Below are 15,848 nucleotides of genomic sequence, written 5' to 3'. Positions count from 1 at the left end.
AGATATTCAGCAATACCCTTAGATCAATCTCCTTCCCGGCTTTTTAATCCAAAAGCGTTTCTAGAGATGCTTTGGAACTGGGACAGAAGCTAGATGCGGTTGCCATGGCCATATATAACTTGACTGAGAGCCAACCTGCTGAAGCTCGATTCCGAACTTGTCCTGCGGGTGCGATAACTGGGCTTGATACTTGACAGTCTGGCTTGTATCTTATCATGGCCCTGGGTACTGAAAGATATGTTTTGATTCAAAGAACGATAAGACCCATTGGGTGCAATCTCCAGCAAGTTTTGGTTTCGTCCTCCCCTGTGACACGAGTCATTGCCAGGGCGGTCCATCACCAGGATTACAAGCCTAATCGACTTGTAAATGGTGATTACTCTGTCCAGCGCTCCCCGTTATCAATATTAGTCCCATCATCCGTAGCTCATCCGTCCATGTGGTCCATGTGGCTTGGCATTAGCGTTTTGATAGAGAAAGCTTTAGCCAATTAACTAGTTCAAAATCACACAGATCCGAACGATAACAGCTCTTTTGCAGGTTATCGCCTACCTAGTGTTATCAACAATGCAATCAACAGTTGTGAAAGGGACGAGATGCGCTAACTTGGAGATTTTGGGGTGGGAGGCTGGGAGCCGAGGGGTTTTCGACGGTAAATGTTAGTACCTCCGATATCCTCCGTATGCGAGCTGGATGTTTGTACAGTGCAAAATTGCATTGAAAGAAAGTTGCGTTGAGTGCGGTTTAGGCTAGTCCCAATTGGGCTGATTGGCGACAGCGCCGAAATCTCCACCTGATCGAGGCCCCTTGCAAAACTAATTAAGAGCGCGAGAGTCCAGACTCACTGCCGATGATGCGGCGACGACCCTGCTGCAAATTTGTGGATTATGGAACGTCGGAGACCTTCCTTGCACGGTTCAGAGTCTTCGGCATCGCCCGACTACTATCCTCTCCACCCCCCGTTCAGTCTCCCCGGCCACGACGATTTTGACGACGAGAACCAAGGCGTGGATGACATCCACGGCACGTCTTTGGCCACCTCCTCCGCACCCGTCAACCCGATCAATCCTGCCAATCCGGCTTACCGTAACTCCCTCGCATTAGCATCGCCTGCAACCTACACCCCATGGACCGCAGACCTCCCCAGGCATTCTCGCACTGGTAGCGGGGGAGGCTCGATCGCAAGCTTTGAGAGACAGCACCCTTCCGAGATGTCTGAACGAGACCTGAGGCCACAGCGCCCGAGCGGTCCAGCCAGGACACCGTCCAATACCTATGCGCCGCCACGGCGGCCTCCTCAGTTTACTGCTCATTCAAGTAGCCAGCTTCCCTACGCAGGAAAGCGACCTACGCGGCGCGACCCCAATGCCCAGTATCGAGCCCAAGAGAAGGCCTATGTTCAAAGGGTGAGGCAAGGACCGCCAAATGAGTGGTTTAACTTCGGTACCCAAATACCCGGTATGCCTGATATTGACTTGGAGCTCGAAGACGAATCACCATCCTCGGAGACCCAGTTTAACGATCCGTACGATATCGAAACAAATTTGGTTCTAGAAAACGAGAATATTCAACCCACATTAGAAGAACTTCAGAACCCGAAAATTAGGGAGAGGTTGGAATGGCACTCAATGCTCGCGTCTGTGTTAAACGGGGATGTTGTCAAGCAGGAGAAACGGCGGCTTATTGTGACCAGCGCCCCCAAAGGTCTATCAGATATCAACGGTGATGTTTGGTATGGAATTCGGGCAAAATTATGTGGCCGGCCAGAACCCTTGCAGAGAAAGATTGTCGAGCACGATAGGTCACAACTAGGCCCTGTCCTGGAGGAGATCATTTCTTTTAAGATCAAAGGTGAGGCAGAAATTGGCAAACCGCCATTGAATCAAGTGGAAGATATTGTGGCGAAAATAGAAAAAGTCGACAGCCCTGTACTCAGTCAACCGCGAACTCAGAGACCACCACAAACGTGCCGACTCGGGGGAATTCACCGCCAGTTGTGATGCCATCATCTCATGGCATAATACGACACGACTTATCAATACCCAATTTGCGATCCTTCAGCGATGGGTTGGCAATGAAGAATTAAACTTTACTTTGCCAGTGACAAGGCCTTCGCACGCTGCAGAGCTCGCAGATGAAGGCTCTTTTCTTGATCGCATCATGAAGGAAGACGGCTTAAATTCCCTTCAAGGAGATAACAGCATTCTAGATGAATTCGGGCGGATTAGAAACAAAGGCATGTTGGATGGGATTGGCGACGTTATCAAGAAAGCCAAAAGCACTCTAATTGAGAATTATGAAGCCTTCGCGGAACGCCACCTCCCTCCATACATTGAAGAACTACTCATCTTGATTAGCTTTCCTTCTCGTCTGATTGTGGAGATCATCCGCGTCCGCCTCTCATATGCCAAGAAAATGAAAGACCCCGGACAGCAGTCTCCTATGTTGCTCGATCAAATGATTGTGCAATTTCAGATCTTGATGAAAATCGCCGTCGACATTAAGCAGCGATACCTGATTATCTCCGAACCTGAGCCGGGATGGGAACTTCCGCCATGTTTCGAGGAGAATTTTGATACAGTCGTCGTCGACGCACTAAAGTATTACTTCAAACTTTTGAATTGGAAGCTTAGTGCAAACAAAAATACATTTAAAGAAGCGGAAATTTTGGAACAGGAATGGGACTTTTCAAACGAAATTGGCCGTCAATTTGAAGGCGGGGATATTGAAGTCGCAGAGCAATTCAGGTGAGTTCAGCCAGTCTAAGTGCTGTGATTAGAACTAATATGGCGCTCTTAAGCACGTTAACTGCCAAGGCACTGCAGCGGTTGATGCTTCATTTCGAACGAGAACTTCTCAGTAAGCCGGAAGAGGATGCCGTGGAATCAGAAAAGCGATATAAACAAATCCTTGACTCTGTGCGAGTGCGCCAACGAAAGTTATTCCGCTTTTCGCGATTTCTACGCGAACGATTTGAAAATGCAACCGAGTTTCATCTAAAAGATGATATAGTTGACACGTTCTCGGAAGCATTGTTAGCAACTGGCCATTTCCTCGTTACCTCCCTTGATGCTGTCGGACAAAAAGGCGTGTCTCTCATTGCATCTCCTTCGTTGTTTGGTCGTTCTAAAGACATTCAGTCTATCCTTGGAACTTCATTTCGAGCTGAAGATGTGCCAGAAGATCCTTCGAATCCTTATATTCTTGTTATTCGTCCTGAAAAACCCTTCCGTTGGAGCGGGAAAAGGATGGAAGTCGATCTTTTGGAACATCCAACAGATGTAAGGCTGGGAAAGTTACGTTTAGTTGCAGATGGTTCCCAGCAGCGCCTCCAGGACGCTCGAACCGAACTTACTCGACTAACGGGTCTGGAATTCGACGTTACAGTGGAACAGCGGGCCAATCTGGGCCGGGTAAACGTCGAGTTGAACAAAATCAAGAAAACAGCGTGGAAGCTCTCGAATGCTATCATTGATAGTGTGGAAATAATTCGAAAACAAAACCAGGGAGCAGGCAACCAGGAACTGATTCAATCATGCTTTGCCTTTGCCACTGAATTTGGCAAGAGATCGTTGATGTATATGGAACCGACTCGCCGTTCGATGAATCAGGGTAAACTGGTGAGGTTAGGTGTTGACTGGGTTTCGTTTATATGCGATGATTGCGATGCTGCCGATCGCAGAACCTTCAAGTGGGCTGTTGCAGCTCTCGAGTATGCCATGGCTATCACCCACGGCCATAGCATTCTCGGGTTAAGTGACGAAGACTACTGCTTGCTGCGCGTCAAAGTGGCAGGTTGTATGGCAACATTGATATCTCACTTCGACATCATGGGAGCGCGGTCAACCCTGGCCGCCAAAGCAGAGAAGCTCCTCCTCATGGCTGGGAAGTTTGACCTTAGCAAATCAATGGATGATGCCGAGGCTGAGGGAGCCGTGCATGAGCAACGATACCAACGGGTTGTCGAGCTAGAAGAAGCGATAGAGGCTTCAAATAGCAAGCGGCGCCCACTAGGCAAAGTCCTAGAAGGCGTTAACGAAGCTGATCGGTCATTGGCTGTACTATCGTCGTCAGCAACGAACGTCACTCTCCGATGGCAGCAAGGCCAATTTATTGGGGGAGGTACTTCAGGTTCAGTTTACGCTGCGATAGATCTTGATACGAGTTATTTGATGGCGGTGAAGGAGATTAAGCTGCAAGAACCTTCCGTGATTCCTGGCGTTGCACAGCAGATTCGAGACGAGATGGCTGTCCTTGAAGTTCTTGATCACCCCAATATCGTTTCGTATCGTGGCATCGAGGTTCACCGTGACAAAGTATATATATTTATGGAATACTGTTCCGGCGGATCTTTGGCAACACTCCTTGAACACGGTCGAATTGAGGATGAAACGGTTATCATGGTTTATGCGCTACAAATGCTCGAAGGCCTTGCATACCTGCACCAAGCAGGCATCGTTCACCGTGATATCAAACCTGCCAACATTCTCCTGGACCACAATGGGGTTATCAAATATGTTGATTTTGGCGCTGCCATGATCATCGCTCGGCAAGGCAAGACATTAAAAGCAATGGACCAGTATGGTGGCAATTATAAAGACGCAAATGGCGTAGCAAAGGACCATGCTCAGCGGAAAAATCAAAAGTCCGTCACCGGCACCCCGATGTATATGTCGCCGGAGCTTGTACGTGGCGAAGTTGGACAAGGTGACCGTCACGGTTCCATGGATATCTGGTCTCTTGGTTGTGTGCTTCTAGAGATGGCAACCGGATTGCGTCCATGGGCTGGTATCGACAATGAATGGGCAATAATGTATAAGATCGCGCAAGGAAACCAACCCCACCTCCCGACGCCAGACCAATTGAGCGAAATGGGTATCGACTTTATCAAACGCTGCTTTGAAATTGATGCCGCCAAGAGACCTAGTGCCGTGGAGCTTTTGCAGCATGATTGGATCGTTACAATTCGACGACAAGTGGTTGCCGAGCCGCAGACTCCAAGCAGCGAGGGTGGAAGTAGCCATACTTCAAGCTCGACGAGCAGCAGGCAGAATTCAAGCATGTTTTAATACCTCCCGCTTTCCTTAATCCTTTACATCTTTCCTTCATCCCGGCGAATTTTTTCAGAGCGCCCTTTGTTTAACCGTTATCCCTCTCATGCCACCTTCTCTACTTTCTACTATTTGATGTTCGGTACTCGTAGTACTGCAAGTTCCTGGAAAAATATCCGATATTCAGATTCCAAATCTATCAGTCCTTAGCTACGTGATTTTCTGGGAGGATAAGGCCGTGTCTTTATATTGTTCGATTACCCCACCACAGCATATATATGTACTCCTGGTTCCTTTCAAGAAGTTCATGCGTCATTTTCAGTTTCTTTTTTTGGTATACTCTCATTGAATACTTATATCGTATATTAATAGGCTATGTCTTTATCCATATCATGGTGTGGCGTACGAAAAGAGCTCTATACCAATTTTCACGAAGGCATCTCTTTACTACAATCTCCTAAGAGAAAAGAAGTATGTGGGCAGCACGAAAACCCCTTCCATTGTTTATTTCAAATGCAAGTACGCCTTTATTCACTTCAAAAGGCATGTTGCCAAATCGTATCTTATGCAGTACTTGAATGTATCATGATCCATTATCCATGCAACGACATAAGTAGGGGGACAAGACAATTTACCAAGGACATACTCCATATGTAATTTGCATGCCGAAATTCACAGGAGAAATGGGAGGTGCCAAAGCAGGTGCAGAAAGTCGGGGATACTCAGTAATGCATAATGAACAAAAAAGAAACTCCAAGCAGCCTGTTTACCATCCATGAAATGAGAGGGAAGCTAAAATCAAAATTGATGCATGAAGGACGAGGAAATGATGAGAGAGAAACTGCACTGGGCGGTTATAAATCAACTGGGAGAAGAACAACGTGGATATCATTAGGTGAAAAAGAAAATAAATGTGGTTGAGAGAAAGGCGAAATCCTTCGTTAAAAGATAACCATAGGCAGACACATGTTCAATGCGTATGTAATGCGCTGTTCAAGAGCACGAAAAGTGTAAGGGGAGAGTTTCATATCATCTGTCAATCGCTGTGAGAGCATAGATGCATGAGTAGTAATATCGATCTGTCGTCTGGAGATCAGATAGGCTGCACAGGGAGTCCGATGATGAAACTCCATGGCACCAAAACACTCACGGTTATCGACGTGTGAGCTAAGGTGTGATACTAAGAGTTCGATATCGTAAGTGACGCCCCAAATACCACGTTCAAGCTAAACTTACTTCTCGCTTTTGGCATGGAAAGTATATCCCACTCACAGTCCCTTGACCTGGTTAAAGCAAATATAATAAAAGCCCTCGAAGCTCGCGCCGTTAATGGTCTTGACACGATGATCGGGCACCAGGAAAGTATTCCTTCCATCTCATGAAGATGTGCTCCTTTTGAGCAAAGTTCTTTTCAGTGAAATCAGGCTTCTTTGCAACTTTGGCCAAGGGACGCCAGGCAGGGAAACGTGCCCAATAGTGCATGTCAGTTTTGTCCGTGGCGCCCCATGACTTGTTTTTAGTTTGGAATGTATGTTTGGTGCCTATTATCTCGCCTTCAAAGTATGTAGTAAGGGTAGGATGGTCATGGGTGAGCTCTGATAACGCAACCGATTTGTTAGAATATATGTGGAACAAGGCGAAAGGCGACCCAACACACCTTGAATGCGAAGATAACCGCAGAGAAAGGATTCTTCCATATTGACATCTTTGATTTCCACGTCCACGTTATAACAATTGCTTTCAGATTTCTGAGTTCCGACAAATTTGCTACCTGCACGTAAAAATGAACTAGGATGATCAGGGAGCAGCTGCCAAAAGTCCAATTAGATACCCCATTTTGTCTCCACAGAATGCGAAGTGTTACGGCTTCTTACCCTCACGTTGGAAAATTCATGACTAAGGGAAGTCATATATGAGGGTGTCGGCGAAGTTGACGGTCGTGCTGGTGACAGTGGTGGCTCATCTTTGATTTCGGTGGAATTGGTCGATACGGAGGTTGCTGGACTCAAAATCTCAGGAGCAATTGCATCGTCCACCTTGATGTCCTTATTTTCGGTGATTTGAGAGGGATCGATGGTGGTAGAGGCATTGCGCAGCGGACCGACTGTGCCCAGCTCAGACTGCACTTGTGAAGCCGTAATCAAGTGTGCATTGTGGTATACATCATGCGCAAGCTGGTCTGCAGAGGCAGGCCAACCGTCCGTCCTATCGGCAATCTCTGGGGGGCAGGTCCCTCGTGCGGACAACGCGTCCAGAGAAAGGGGAGTTAAGCGTGGAGAAGAGACACTGGGAGTCGGCATGAGAGGCAATCAACCAGCAGCTCGGTAAGGTGGTTCGAAAGTAGCACGGGACATCCGACAAGGACAGCAGCAACGGAAAAATCCAAGGGCGCAAATTGACTAATTGCTAGAAGCAAAAGAAGGAAAAGGGGCCTGCATTCAATGAAGAAAAGCGACCGCGCGGGAGGACATTGTGTGATTCAGGTGGTTGTTCAGGCCGTAATTCTGGGAAGAGGCGAGTTCGGAGCGAGAGAGCAATGGCAGCCGGCAAGGATGGTCGAGAATCGCCCCGGTTGACGCTTTAGCTCACGAACTAATCGAGTTGGCCCACGTAAGTTGACTAGTGAGTTACCCTAAAAAAGTAACGCGGTCATGCGATGTTTGCGGGGAAGCCAACCCGGTCCAAGGGCTTTGGGCTTGTGCAGATCAAAAGGCGCTTGGTGCTGATTGCTACGGACTACGCAAAACAAGCAAATCGCTGCAAGCAGTAACTATGTGACTCGGCAGTTTGAAAGTAGGTCGGACTTGTTTAGATTTGATGAGACCAAACTGATGTGCCCTGCCTAACATGCTGTAATACCAAACATTTATGTTTTTCGAAACCCTCAATAACTCCGTTTGACCAAATTGATGCCCTTGATCATATACCAATTTGCCACCCTCATTATCATCGTGTTCGTTTTTAGATAGGCTTGATCTGTCGAAGAACACATTAGGCCGGCGAAGCTCCAGCTGGAACAGCAACAACGCTTACCTTGAAGTGCAAAGAGATTAAGGAAAAGACGAAGGCTTTGAGATCTTGGACGAGATAATAAAATACTCGTAGACCCTCAGGATCAGCGGATTCGGTCACGTCGACAAGAGATCCGATTTTAGCAGTCTAATTGCGAACCGCTGTCAGTTTGACCGTTTGGCCGTGCACAACATGTTTGAGACGGCCACTTTACCTCAAACGAAATGTGTTCATTCCCAAGTTTGATCTCCAATTCCTGGCGACCGTCCTTGTTTTTCTGTGGCCATTTTGAATCATCTTCTCTGTTCAATGCATGGTCAGGAATCCAAGTCCCACAGTTCATCAGCCGCACAACGTACTTTAGGATTTCACTATCTTTGATGATTCGCTTGAGCTCTGCGATCATGAGAGAGCTCACGCACACTGCCAGAATTTTAGCATTATGCTCCGGGTTCCCAGGCCTTCCGACTCACTCTCTTTGCGGATCAGCGAATCGTTTCGGTAATTCGAGTTGTTCGCATATCGTACGGCAGCGCTACGTCCATCGCCGAGAGTTCGAAAGTCGAATTCTAATCACTGTAAGTTTAAAGAGTAAGATAAGGGTGCCTGATCCCCAGACAGTGATTTCTCACCTAAAAACTCATGTCCAAACCGCCCAGAATGCCCTGAGCTGGACGAGGAAGTCAGCAGCTGAAGAGGCCTGGGCTGCTGCAGGATGTCACATCTTACTAGTAACGTAGATAGAAAGGCTCGTTTTGAGTGTTCAAGTTCGACATTCTGTCCAAATCCTCCACGTAGAATTGATTTGCTTCTTTGCCAGAAGGTTCAACGCGAATTCAGTTTGCTTGATAGAAGTAACTAGCTAGTTAGCTAGGAGATTGACTCGTGCTTAGTCATCCACACAGTCGACATGTGGTTGATGAGCGACACACCCTAACTAATGGCCAGGTGTGCAGCAACCACGATCGATTCCGCAATTGTCTCGCAAATGGCACAGACGGTGCTCTGAATAAAGAGATACCTAAAGCGATTGTGCCGATATTCTCTCCTGGCAGAAAACTGTCGCACCTTCGCCTGGTCACCGTTGTTCGCTAGCCTATCCCACCTCAGCTGGCAACCCTACCTCCCTGACCTCCGATTCCACCGCCAGAGGGCACATTACCAAGTGCCCGGACGCCATCATGGCATTATACTTGGAAAATACGTACAGCCTGGTGCACCAGGACAATTCAGCCGACCAGCCTACACTGCAGGAGCTGAAAACACAGCTGGAGAAGGGCACAGATGAGTCTAAAATGGACACTATGAGGAGGATCCTCACAATAATGCTGAACGGAGATCCGATGCCGCAATTACTCATGCACATTATCCGTTTTGTCATGCCTTCAAAAAGCAAGCCCTTGAAGAAGCTCCTCTATTTTTATTACGAGATTTGCCCGAAACTCGATAGCAATGGAAAGTTGAAGCAGGAGATGATCTTGGTTTGGTGCGTAAAGCCTAGTCCTCCGGTACAACACTGGCTAATGATATTTAGTAATGGTATTCGGAATGATCTCCAACACCCTAATGAATATGTGCGAGGAAATACTCTTCGATTCCTTTGTAAATTACGAGAACCCGAGTTGTTGGAGCCACTACTTTCATCAGCACGACTATGTCTGGACTATAGACATGCATACGTACGAAAAAGTGCGGTCTGGGCTGTCGCTTCGATATTCCAACATTCCGAATCTCTTATCCCCGATGCCCCCGACCTTATCTACTCCTTCCTTGAAGAGGAAAACGACCCAACCTGCAAACGGAACGCTTTCGCCGCATTGCTTACCATCAGCCACCCAAGGGCCCTCGAGTACCTTAATAAGACGTTCGACGGCGTGCCAAATGCGGATGAGCTACTTCAGCTCGTAGAATTGGAATTCATTAGGAAGGATGCTGTCCAGAACACACAAAACAAGGTTGGCAGGCCCCGTGAATCAGGAATATAAAGTCTGCTAATTTGATATAGGCCAAATACCTCCGTTTAATATTTGATCTTCTAGATGCTGGTGACAGCACGGTCGTATACGAAGCCGCTACTTCGCTAACTGCCCTCACATCGAACCCGGTCGCCGTTAAAGCGGCCGCTGCAAAATTGATCGAACTGAGTATCAAAGAGCCGGACAACAATGTCAAGTTAATCGTTCTGGATAGGGTTGACCAATTACGGATCCGTAATGAAGGAGTTCTAGAGGACCTCACAATGGAAATCTTGCGAGTCTTATCCAGCCCCGATATTGACGTGAGACGGAAGGCTTTGGGCATCGCATTAGAGATGGTGGCGAGTAAGAATGTCGAGGAAATCGTCCTGCTTTTGAAGAAGGAGCTCGCGAAAACGGTTGACGAGCAATATGAAAAGGTAGTGGGCGAATCCTGATCTGAATGAATCCAAACTAACCCATATCCTAGAACAACGAGTACCGACAATTGTTGATCCAATCAATCCATCAATGCGCCATTAAATTTTCAGAAATTGCTGCGAGCGTGGTCGATCTTCTTATGGATTTCATCGCTGATTTCAATAACAACTCTGCCATTGATGTTATCACATTTGTCAAGGAAGTTGTTGAAAAGTTCCCCAAATTACGCCATTCCATTTTAGAGCGGTTGGTATCGACGCTCAGTGAAGTACGAGCTGGAAGAGTGTATCGCGGAGTTCTGTGGGTTATCGGCGAATACTCCCTGGAACAAAACGACATCAGAGAAGCCTGGAAGCGTATTAGAGCGAGCTTAGGAGAGATCCCGATATTGGCCTCGGAGCAAAGGCTATTAGATGAAGATTCGGATGAAAGCAAGGAGGCTAAAGAGCAAGTTAATGGCCATCCCAAAGCGTCATCTGGCCCTAAAGTTCTGGCAGACGGCACGTACGCACAGGAAACCGCTCTCACAAGCCAAAGCGCCGCGGCAGCAAAGCTGGAAGCAGTCAAAGCCGCGCAGAAACCTCCGCTCCGTCAACTCATACTTGACGGCGATTACTTCCTTGCGACTGTCCTTTCATCAACCTTGACTAAATTGGTTATGCGCCATTCTGAACTTTCCCAGGATGCCGCTCGCACCAACGCTCTTCGCGCTGAAGCCATGTTGATCATGATTTCGATTGTTCGAGTTGGTCAGTCCCCATTCGTCAAGACCAACATCGACGAAGATTCGGTTGATCGCATTATGTCTTGTTTGCGGTCGCTGGCGGAGTTCACTGAACGGAAGGAGCTTGAGACAACATTTTTGGAAGATACGCGCCAAGCTTTCCGTGCTATGGTTCAGGTAGAAGAGAAAAAGCGTGCTACTCGGGAGGCTATGGAGAAGGCTAAAACGGCTGTACAAGTTGACGACGCGATTTCTATCAGACAATTCACGAGAAAATCTGCAGGTGACGATGGCGACGAAATTGAACTGGATTTGGCCAAGGCTACTGGTGGCGATTCCGCCGTTGAGGACCTCTCCTCGAAGCTGAGCAAAGTGGTTCAGCTTACTGGATATTCTGACGCCGTCTATGCCGAAGCTTATGTGAATGTCCATCAATTTGATATCATCCTGGATGTATTATTGGTCAACCAGACGATGGAAACGCTACAAAATCTCTCTGTGGAATTCGCAACACTCGGTGATCTGAAAGTTGTTGAGCGGCCGACTACACAAAACCTTGGTCCCCACGATTTCCTGAACGTACAAGCTACGATCAAGGTATCGTCGACGGACACAGGCGTCATTTTTGGCAACGTTGTTTATGATGGGTCCAGCTCAACCGAGACGCATGTTGTCATTCTTAATGACATCAAGGCCGATATCATGGATTACATTCAACCCGCCCACTGCACAGAAACCCAGTTCCGAACGATGTGGACTGAATTCGAATGGGAAAACAAGGTCAATGTTCAATCCAAGGGCAAGAGCCTACGGGGCTTCTTACAGCAGATTATGGAACGCACCAACATGAGCTGTCTGACGCCGGAGGCTTCACTTGAGGGTGATTGCCAATTCCTAAGTGCTAACCTCTACGCAAAGAGTATCTTCGGTAAGTAGACAATTGCGGATACATTTCATTGCCTGTATTGCCAGGATGTTTTGCTAATAGCCATGTTTCAGGTGAGGACGCCCTTGCAAACGTCAGCATTGAAAAGGAAGGTGAAGACGGCCCGATCACCGGGTTCGTGAGGATACGCAGTCGCTCTCAAGGTCTAGCCTTGAGCTTGGGATCTTTGAAAGGATTAAAAGCGAATGCGTAGTTGTGACTTGAGATTGATTCTACGTTCAGTGCCACTAGTTCAAGGGGGTAGTTGTATATCTTTCTGTTTTGATTGTGATGCCACTACTCTTCATAATGTAACGACTTATTTTGATTCCCATTTTAGAAGCTGTATCCCTAGGGGAAAGGCCCAAAATGATTGCAATGGTGGATGCTATGTATTTATCCTTCAACTGGCTTTATTCATAGGTCTAGCCTAACCGCAAAATCCGACTGGAGGACGACTTGATATTGAACACGATTGCAATTTTCTTTGGCATTTGCTTTCGAGGAGGTGCATCAGATTCCCTGATCTCCGAAAAGGTTCAAGTATAATGGCTTAGGGAGTGCTGAACCTGGACCCTGCTAAACGAACTACCTACACCTGTCAAGTCCACCTTTAGGCTTTCTTCCCAGTTGCTGGTGACTATTAATAGCACCCATTAATGTTCGACTAATCAAAGGGGAAAAAGACGAAATCATGATTGCACAATTCCACAATCGCTTTGTCCTGTCAATTTCTCCAATGGCCTGAAACCGATAGCCATTCTACACTCCAATAGTTACATGTTCTGCACACCACAACTAAGACTCCTTAAACCTCGTATGGACTCCGGCTGGAAACCCCAAATCTAGATCCGAAAATGAACAACAAAAGTAGCTTGCTTAATGGAAAGATTGAACATTAATATTAAGCTGTACCGCCTAATTCGTATCTAAGAACTTGACCAGTTTCTTATTTTGGGTAAATACGGTCTGGAATTCCTGGGATACCATAAACTTTGTCCTGTCCGCTTCTCCTGCATTATCCAGGCCATGTCGTCATATAAATCTATAGCCGACTCGGATATATTTTGGGCCTGTTCCCTGGTGGTCTCGAAATACGCTTCAATTTATCTGCTAATTACGGTATCCAATTCAAATGGCTTCGCGGAGGCTCAAGCGGTGGTTTAACCGATGGCGCAAACGATACGAAAATAAAAACGATAGAGTATATGATAACAGAGCGGTGGAACTTTCGACTGTCTCATCGAGGGTAGATACAGCCCTGCATCACAACTCGAGACACCGTGCAGGATCCCTATATCAACTACCCGAGGATCTGATGTTTATGGTCTGCCGGTACCTGACGGATGCACAAGTTGTCATGCTGATGCTTAGCTGCACACGTTTCTGGCGCAGCAGGACAGAGATCGGGATTTTTGCTGAGAGATGGAAACGGATGGCCTCGCCGATCGAGGACGACCTGAACAAACTGGCAGCGCGCTTCTATGTTTTGAGAATGCTAGAGTATGATGGCCTGCTCCAGAGGGGGTGCCCAAGAAAATACTGCTGCTGGGGGTGCATGAGAGTGCACGAGCGGCAAGCCTTCTCCCCCAAGGAACTCAGAAAAAGAGTTAAATTGAAATCGAGGCCAGATTTCCTTCCTAGAAGAAGAAACCGCCGTTCTTGTGAGCTGGCCAAGAGATATATTTGGTTTGGCTTATGTCGCGAAATGAGCTTTGTCAAGCTGAGACACATCATCACGAACCCGCGCACACAACAATTGGAAGCCGGCCAGATCGTGCTCAAAGATAGATCGAGGGTACAGTTCTGGGGCTGTTCCAAGCTTCATGACAAGAGGCGGCAATTTTCATACATTTTCGAAATTGCTAGTACCCGCGATATTCCAACGCTCCAAGCGTTTATCCAGCATTCCCAGGCTGTAAATCTTCCGTTATGCCCGCACCTCCGGCTCGGCGATCAAGCGGTGACCCAGCTCTACATCCAGCCTTCTCAGCCGTACACCTGCAAGGACTGCACCACGACTGTGAAGATTGCAATTGTGCAATCTTTTATTTTCATATATGTTTTTCGGTATGTGGGCCTGCTTCGCTCGCCTACGGACCCGCAGTGGATGGCGCAGTCGTACCGGGCAAAGCATCGGTGGGTGAAGGCGCAGGCCCAAGCATTCGGCAGGTGGTTTGTAAAGACGTACGGGGAGACTGGGCCTCGTGGTCGAGGGTACAGGCCGTTCAAGCGCAAGCAGATGGCAACGCTGTTCGAGGGCGTTGAGTCGTGCACACCCGAGTGGCCTGGTGGTGGTCCAACCTGGTAAAACCAATACCAAACCTATCACCCTCTTTCTAATCATGCATGAAGGGGGCCGGAAGGTGATGGCTGGGTGTCAGAGGATCGGGGGGAAGGAGTGCAGAAAGCCCATCAGTATTTTTATGAGACCATTATGGCGGGTATAGAGAATGACAAGGACCTCGAAGAACTGAAGACCATCTGGCCGTTTGATCAATGCTAGACTTGAATGGGACCGGACGGTACTGGTAAATCATGCGGCCTCTGAATGTGTGCAGTTTCCAGGCATCGTCTTGGATATAGTAGGTACAGAGTAATGATATGAAGTCCAGTAAGATCGATATGGAGGTTCGACCTTGGATGGGCAGTAGGATACACGAACAGGTCGCAAAAGATTTAAGAAATTGCCGGCCTTTTCATTGTATGTTCAGAATGCATATCTTGACGCGAAAAGGGAATAAAAGATCTTTGGATGGTTGATATCCAGATGGGATTTGAGGGCAGGGGAGGACGGAAGACCTGCAGCGGACATCGTGGGTTTCACATGTGACCGAGAGCAGCAGCCTCAACAGCGCCAGTTCCTCACTTGCTCACGCCCCGATATCGTCGGATCTTCCTTTATAAACCTAAGCCTTTCCCTCCTCTTTCGAATCGGCTTTCCAGGACACTTCAGCTCGTGGTTACTGAGGGCCGCCTCCAGATTCTGCGCCGGAACTTTCGGTTCCAGACCCACCAGCCGGCCTTTTCACAAGCGGATCTTGTCTATGTGACCCCATCCCCCCGATTCTTTTCTTTCCATCAAAAGAGCTTGTTCCATAATTCTATCAGCAACCCAGCTTGCGGTCGGGGAAAGGCGTCGCCCACTCCAGAAATATCACAGAGTCCTTTACTCCGCACCATGGTCTAAGACGCCGACGTGACAATGACTATTGGCAGCTTGCTCGATTGCGACCGGTGCCCGGACGGGTACTCATCGTCTGAAGAAGAACAACTGCACCGTTCGGCATTGGGGAAGGGCTCGATTCTTACAGTTGGGAAGCAGGTCTCGTTGATTTTGACTGCAAAGTCTCTTGCCGTTATCGGTACGTTGTAGCGCTTGACACAGTGCTACCGTTGGCTTGTGCTGTACATGGGCTAACTTGCCAGCAGACGAAGGGGCAAAGAAGAAAAAGGATTCTCGCAGCTGCTGCTACCCATCTGGTGCCTGTATGCTTATACCTGTGACTCGTCCTTACTTATCTATACTCATTGATATCTTGCTTTTTCAACCACAGCGCAGACTCCTCGGAACCGGACAATCCCGTATTTCAATGTTTTCACCCTTCTCTTGAATGGCCTATGCAACAGTGAGAGGCAAGCTTCATGTGAGGCATCCCTCTTTTCTGGTGCGGTCCGCCATTTGAGAAATCCAATGGGGGCAATTGAATGTCCGATGTGGCTCGGGGTGCGCTCTGTAG

The 15,848-nt window shown here is 47.9% G+C and overlaps 6 protein-coding genes across 6 annotated transcripts in view; 4 read left to right on the top strand and 2 right to left on the bottom strand.

The window, feature by feature from the left end:
- Nucleotides 1–887: 887 nt before the first annotated feature.
- On the top strand, nt 888–5,069 carry UREG_05917 (MSTP094 protein; the record flags this gene model as incomplete). Its single annotated transcript, XM_002585182.1, has 3 exons — nt 888–1,851; nt 1,955–2,747; nt 2,801–5,069. The coding sequence occupies 3 exons, from the start codon at nt 888–890 to the stop codon at nt 5,067–5,069; spliced, it is 4,026 nt and encodes a 1,341-aa protein (XP_002585228.1).
- A 1,308-nt stretch (nt 5,070–6,377) lies between these two features.
- UREG_05916 (uncharacterized protein) lies at nt 6,378–7,351 on the bottom strand (the record flags this gene model as incomplete). Its single annotated transcript, XM_002585181.1, has 3 exons — nt 6,378–6,646; nt 6,709–6,859; nt 6,926–7,351. The coding sequence occupies 3 exons, from the start codon at nt 7,349–7,351 to the stop codon at nt 6,378–6,380; spliced, it is 846 nt and encodes a 281-aa protein (XP_002585227.1).
- Nucleotides 7,352–8,042: 691 nt separating this feature from the next.
- Nucleotides 8,043–8,839, bottom strand: UREG_05915 (mago nashi protein; the record flags this gene model as incomplete). The annotated part of the gene is made up of 6 exons (XM_002585180.1): nt 8,043–8,210; nt 8,278–8,365; nt 8,423–8,486; nt 8,537–8,632; nt 8,696–8,733; nt 8,793–8,839. 6 exons carry the CDS (start codon nt 8,837–8,839, stop codon nt 8,043–8,045), a joined length of 501 nt encoding a protein of 166 aa, XP_002585226.1.
- Nucleotides 8,840–9,244: 405 nt separating this feature from the next.
- On the top strand, nt 9,245–12,322 carry UREG_05914 (coatomer beta subunit; the record flags this gene model as incomplete). The annotated part of the gene is made up of 5 exons (XM_002585179.1): nt 9,245–9,549; nt 9,598–10,018; nt 10,069–10,461; nt 10,509–12,111; nt 12,183–12,322. The coding sequence occupies 5 exons, from the start codon at nt 9,245–9,247 to the stop codon at nt 12,320–12,322; spliced, it is 2,862 nt and encodes a 953-aa protein (XP_002585225.1).
- Nucleotides 12,323–13,243: 921 nt separating this feature from the next.
- Nucleotides 13,244–14,419, top strand: UREG_05913 (uncharacterized protein; the record flags this gene model as incomplete). Its single annotated transcript, XM_002585178.1, has 1 exon — nt 13,244–14,419. The coding sequence occupies one exon, from the start codon at nt 13,244–13,246 to the stop codon at nt 14,417–14,419; it is 1,176 nt and encodes a 391-aa protein (XP_002585224.1).
- An 894-nt stretch (nt 14,420–15,313) lies between these two features.
- Nucleotides 15,314–15,848, top strand: part of UREG_05912 (uncharacterized protein) — a gene marked incomplete at both ends in the record, with an annotated part of 1,691 nt that continues 1,156 nt past the window's right edge. Inside the window, 2 exons of the mRNA XM_002585177.1 lie at nt 15,314–15,473; nt 15,666–15,737. Coding sequence (XP_002585223.1) covers nt 15,314–15,473; nt 15,666–15,737 — 232 coding nt within the window. The remainder of the gene's footprint in view (nt 15,474–15,665; nt 15,738–15,848) is intronic.

Source organism: Uncinocarpus reesii, genomic scaffold, assembly GCF_000003515.1.
Source record: "Uncinocarpus reesii 1704 scaffold_3 genomic scaffold, whole genome shotgun sequence".
In the NCBI taxonomy this organism is placed as follows: domain Eukaryota; kingdom Fungi; phylum Ascomycota; class Eurotiomycetes; order Onygenales; family Onygenaceae; genus Uncinocarpus; species Uncinocarpus reesii.
This window is presented reverse-complemented; position numbering and strand designations above follow the sequence as displayed.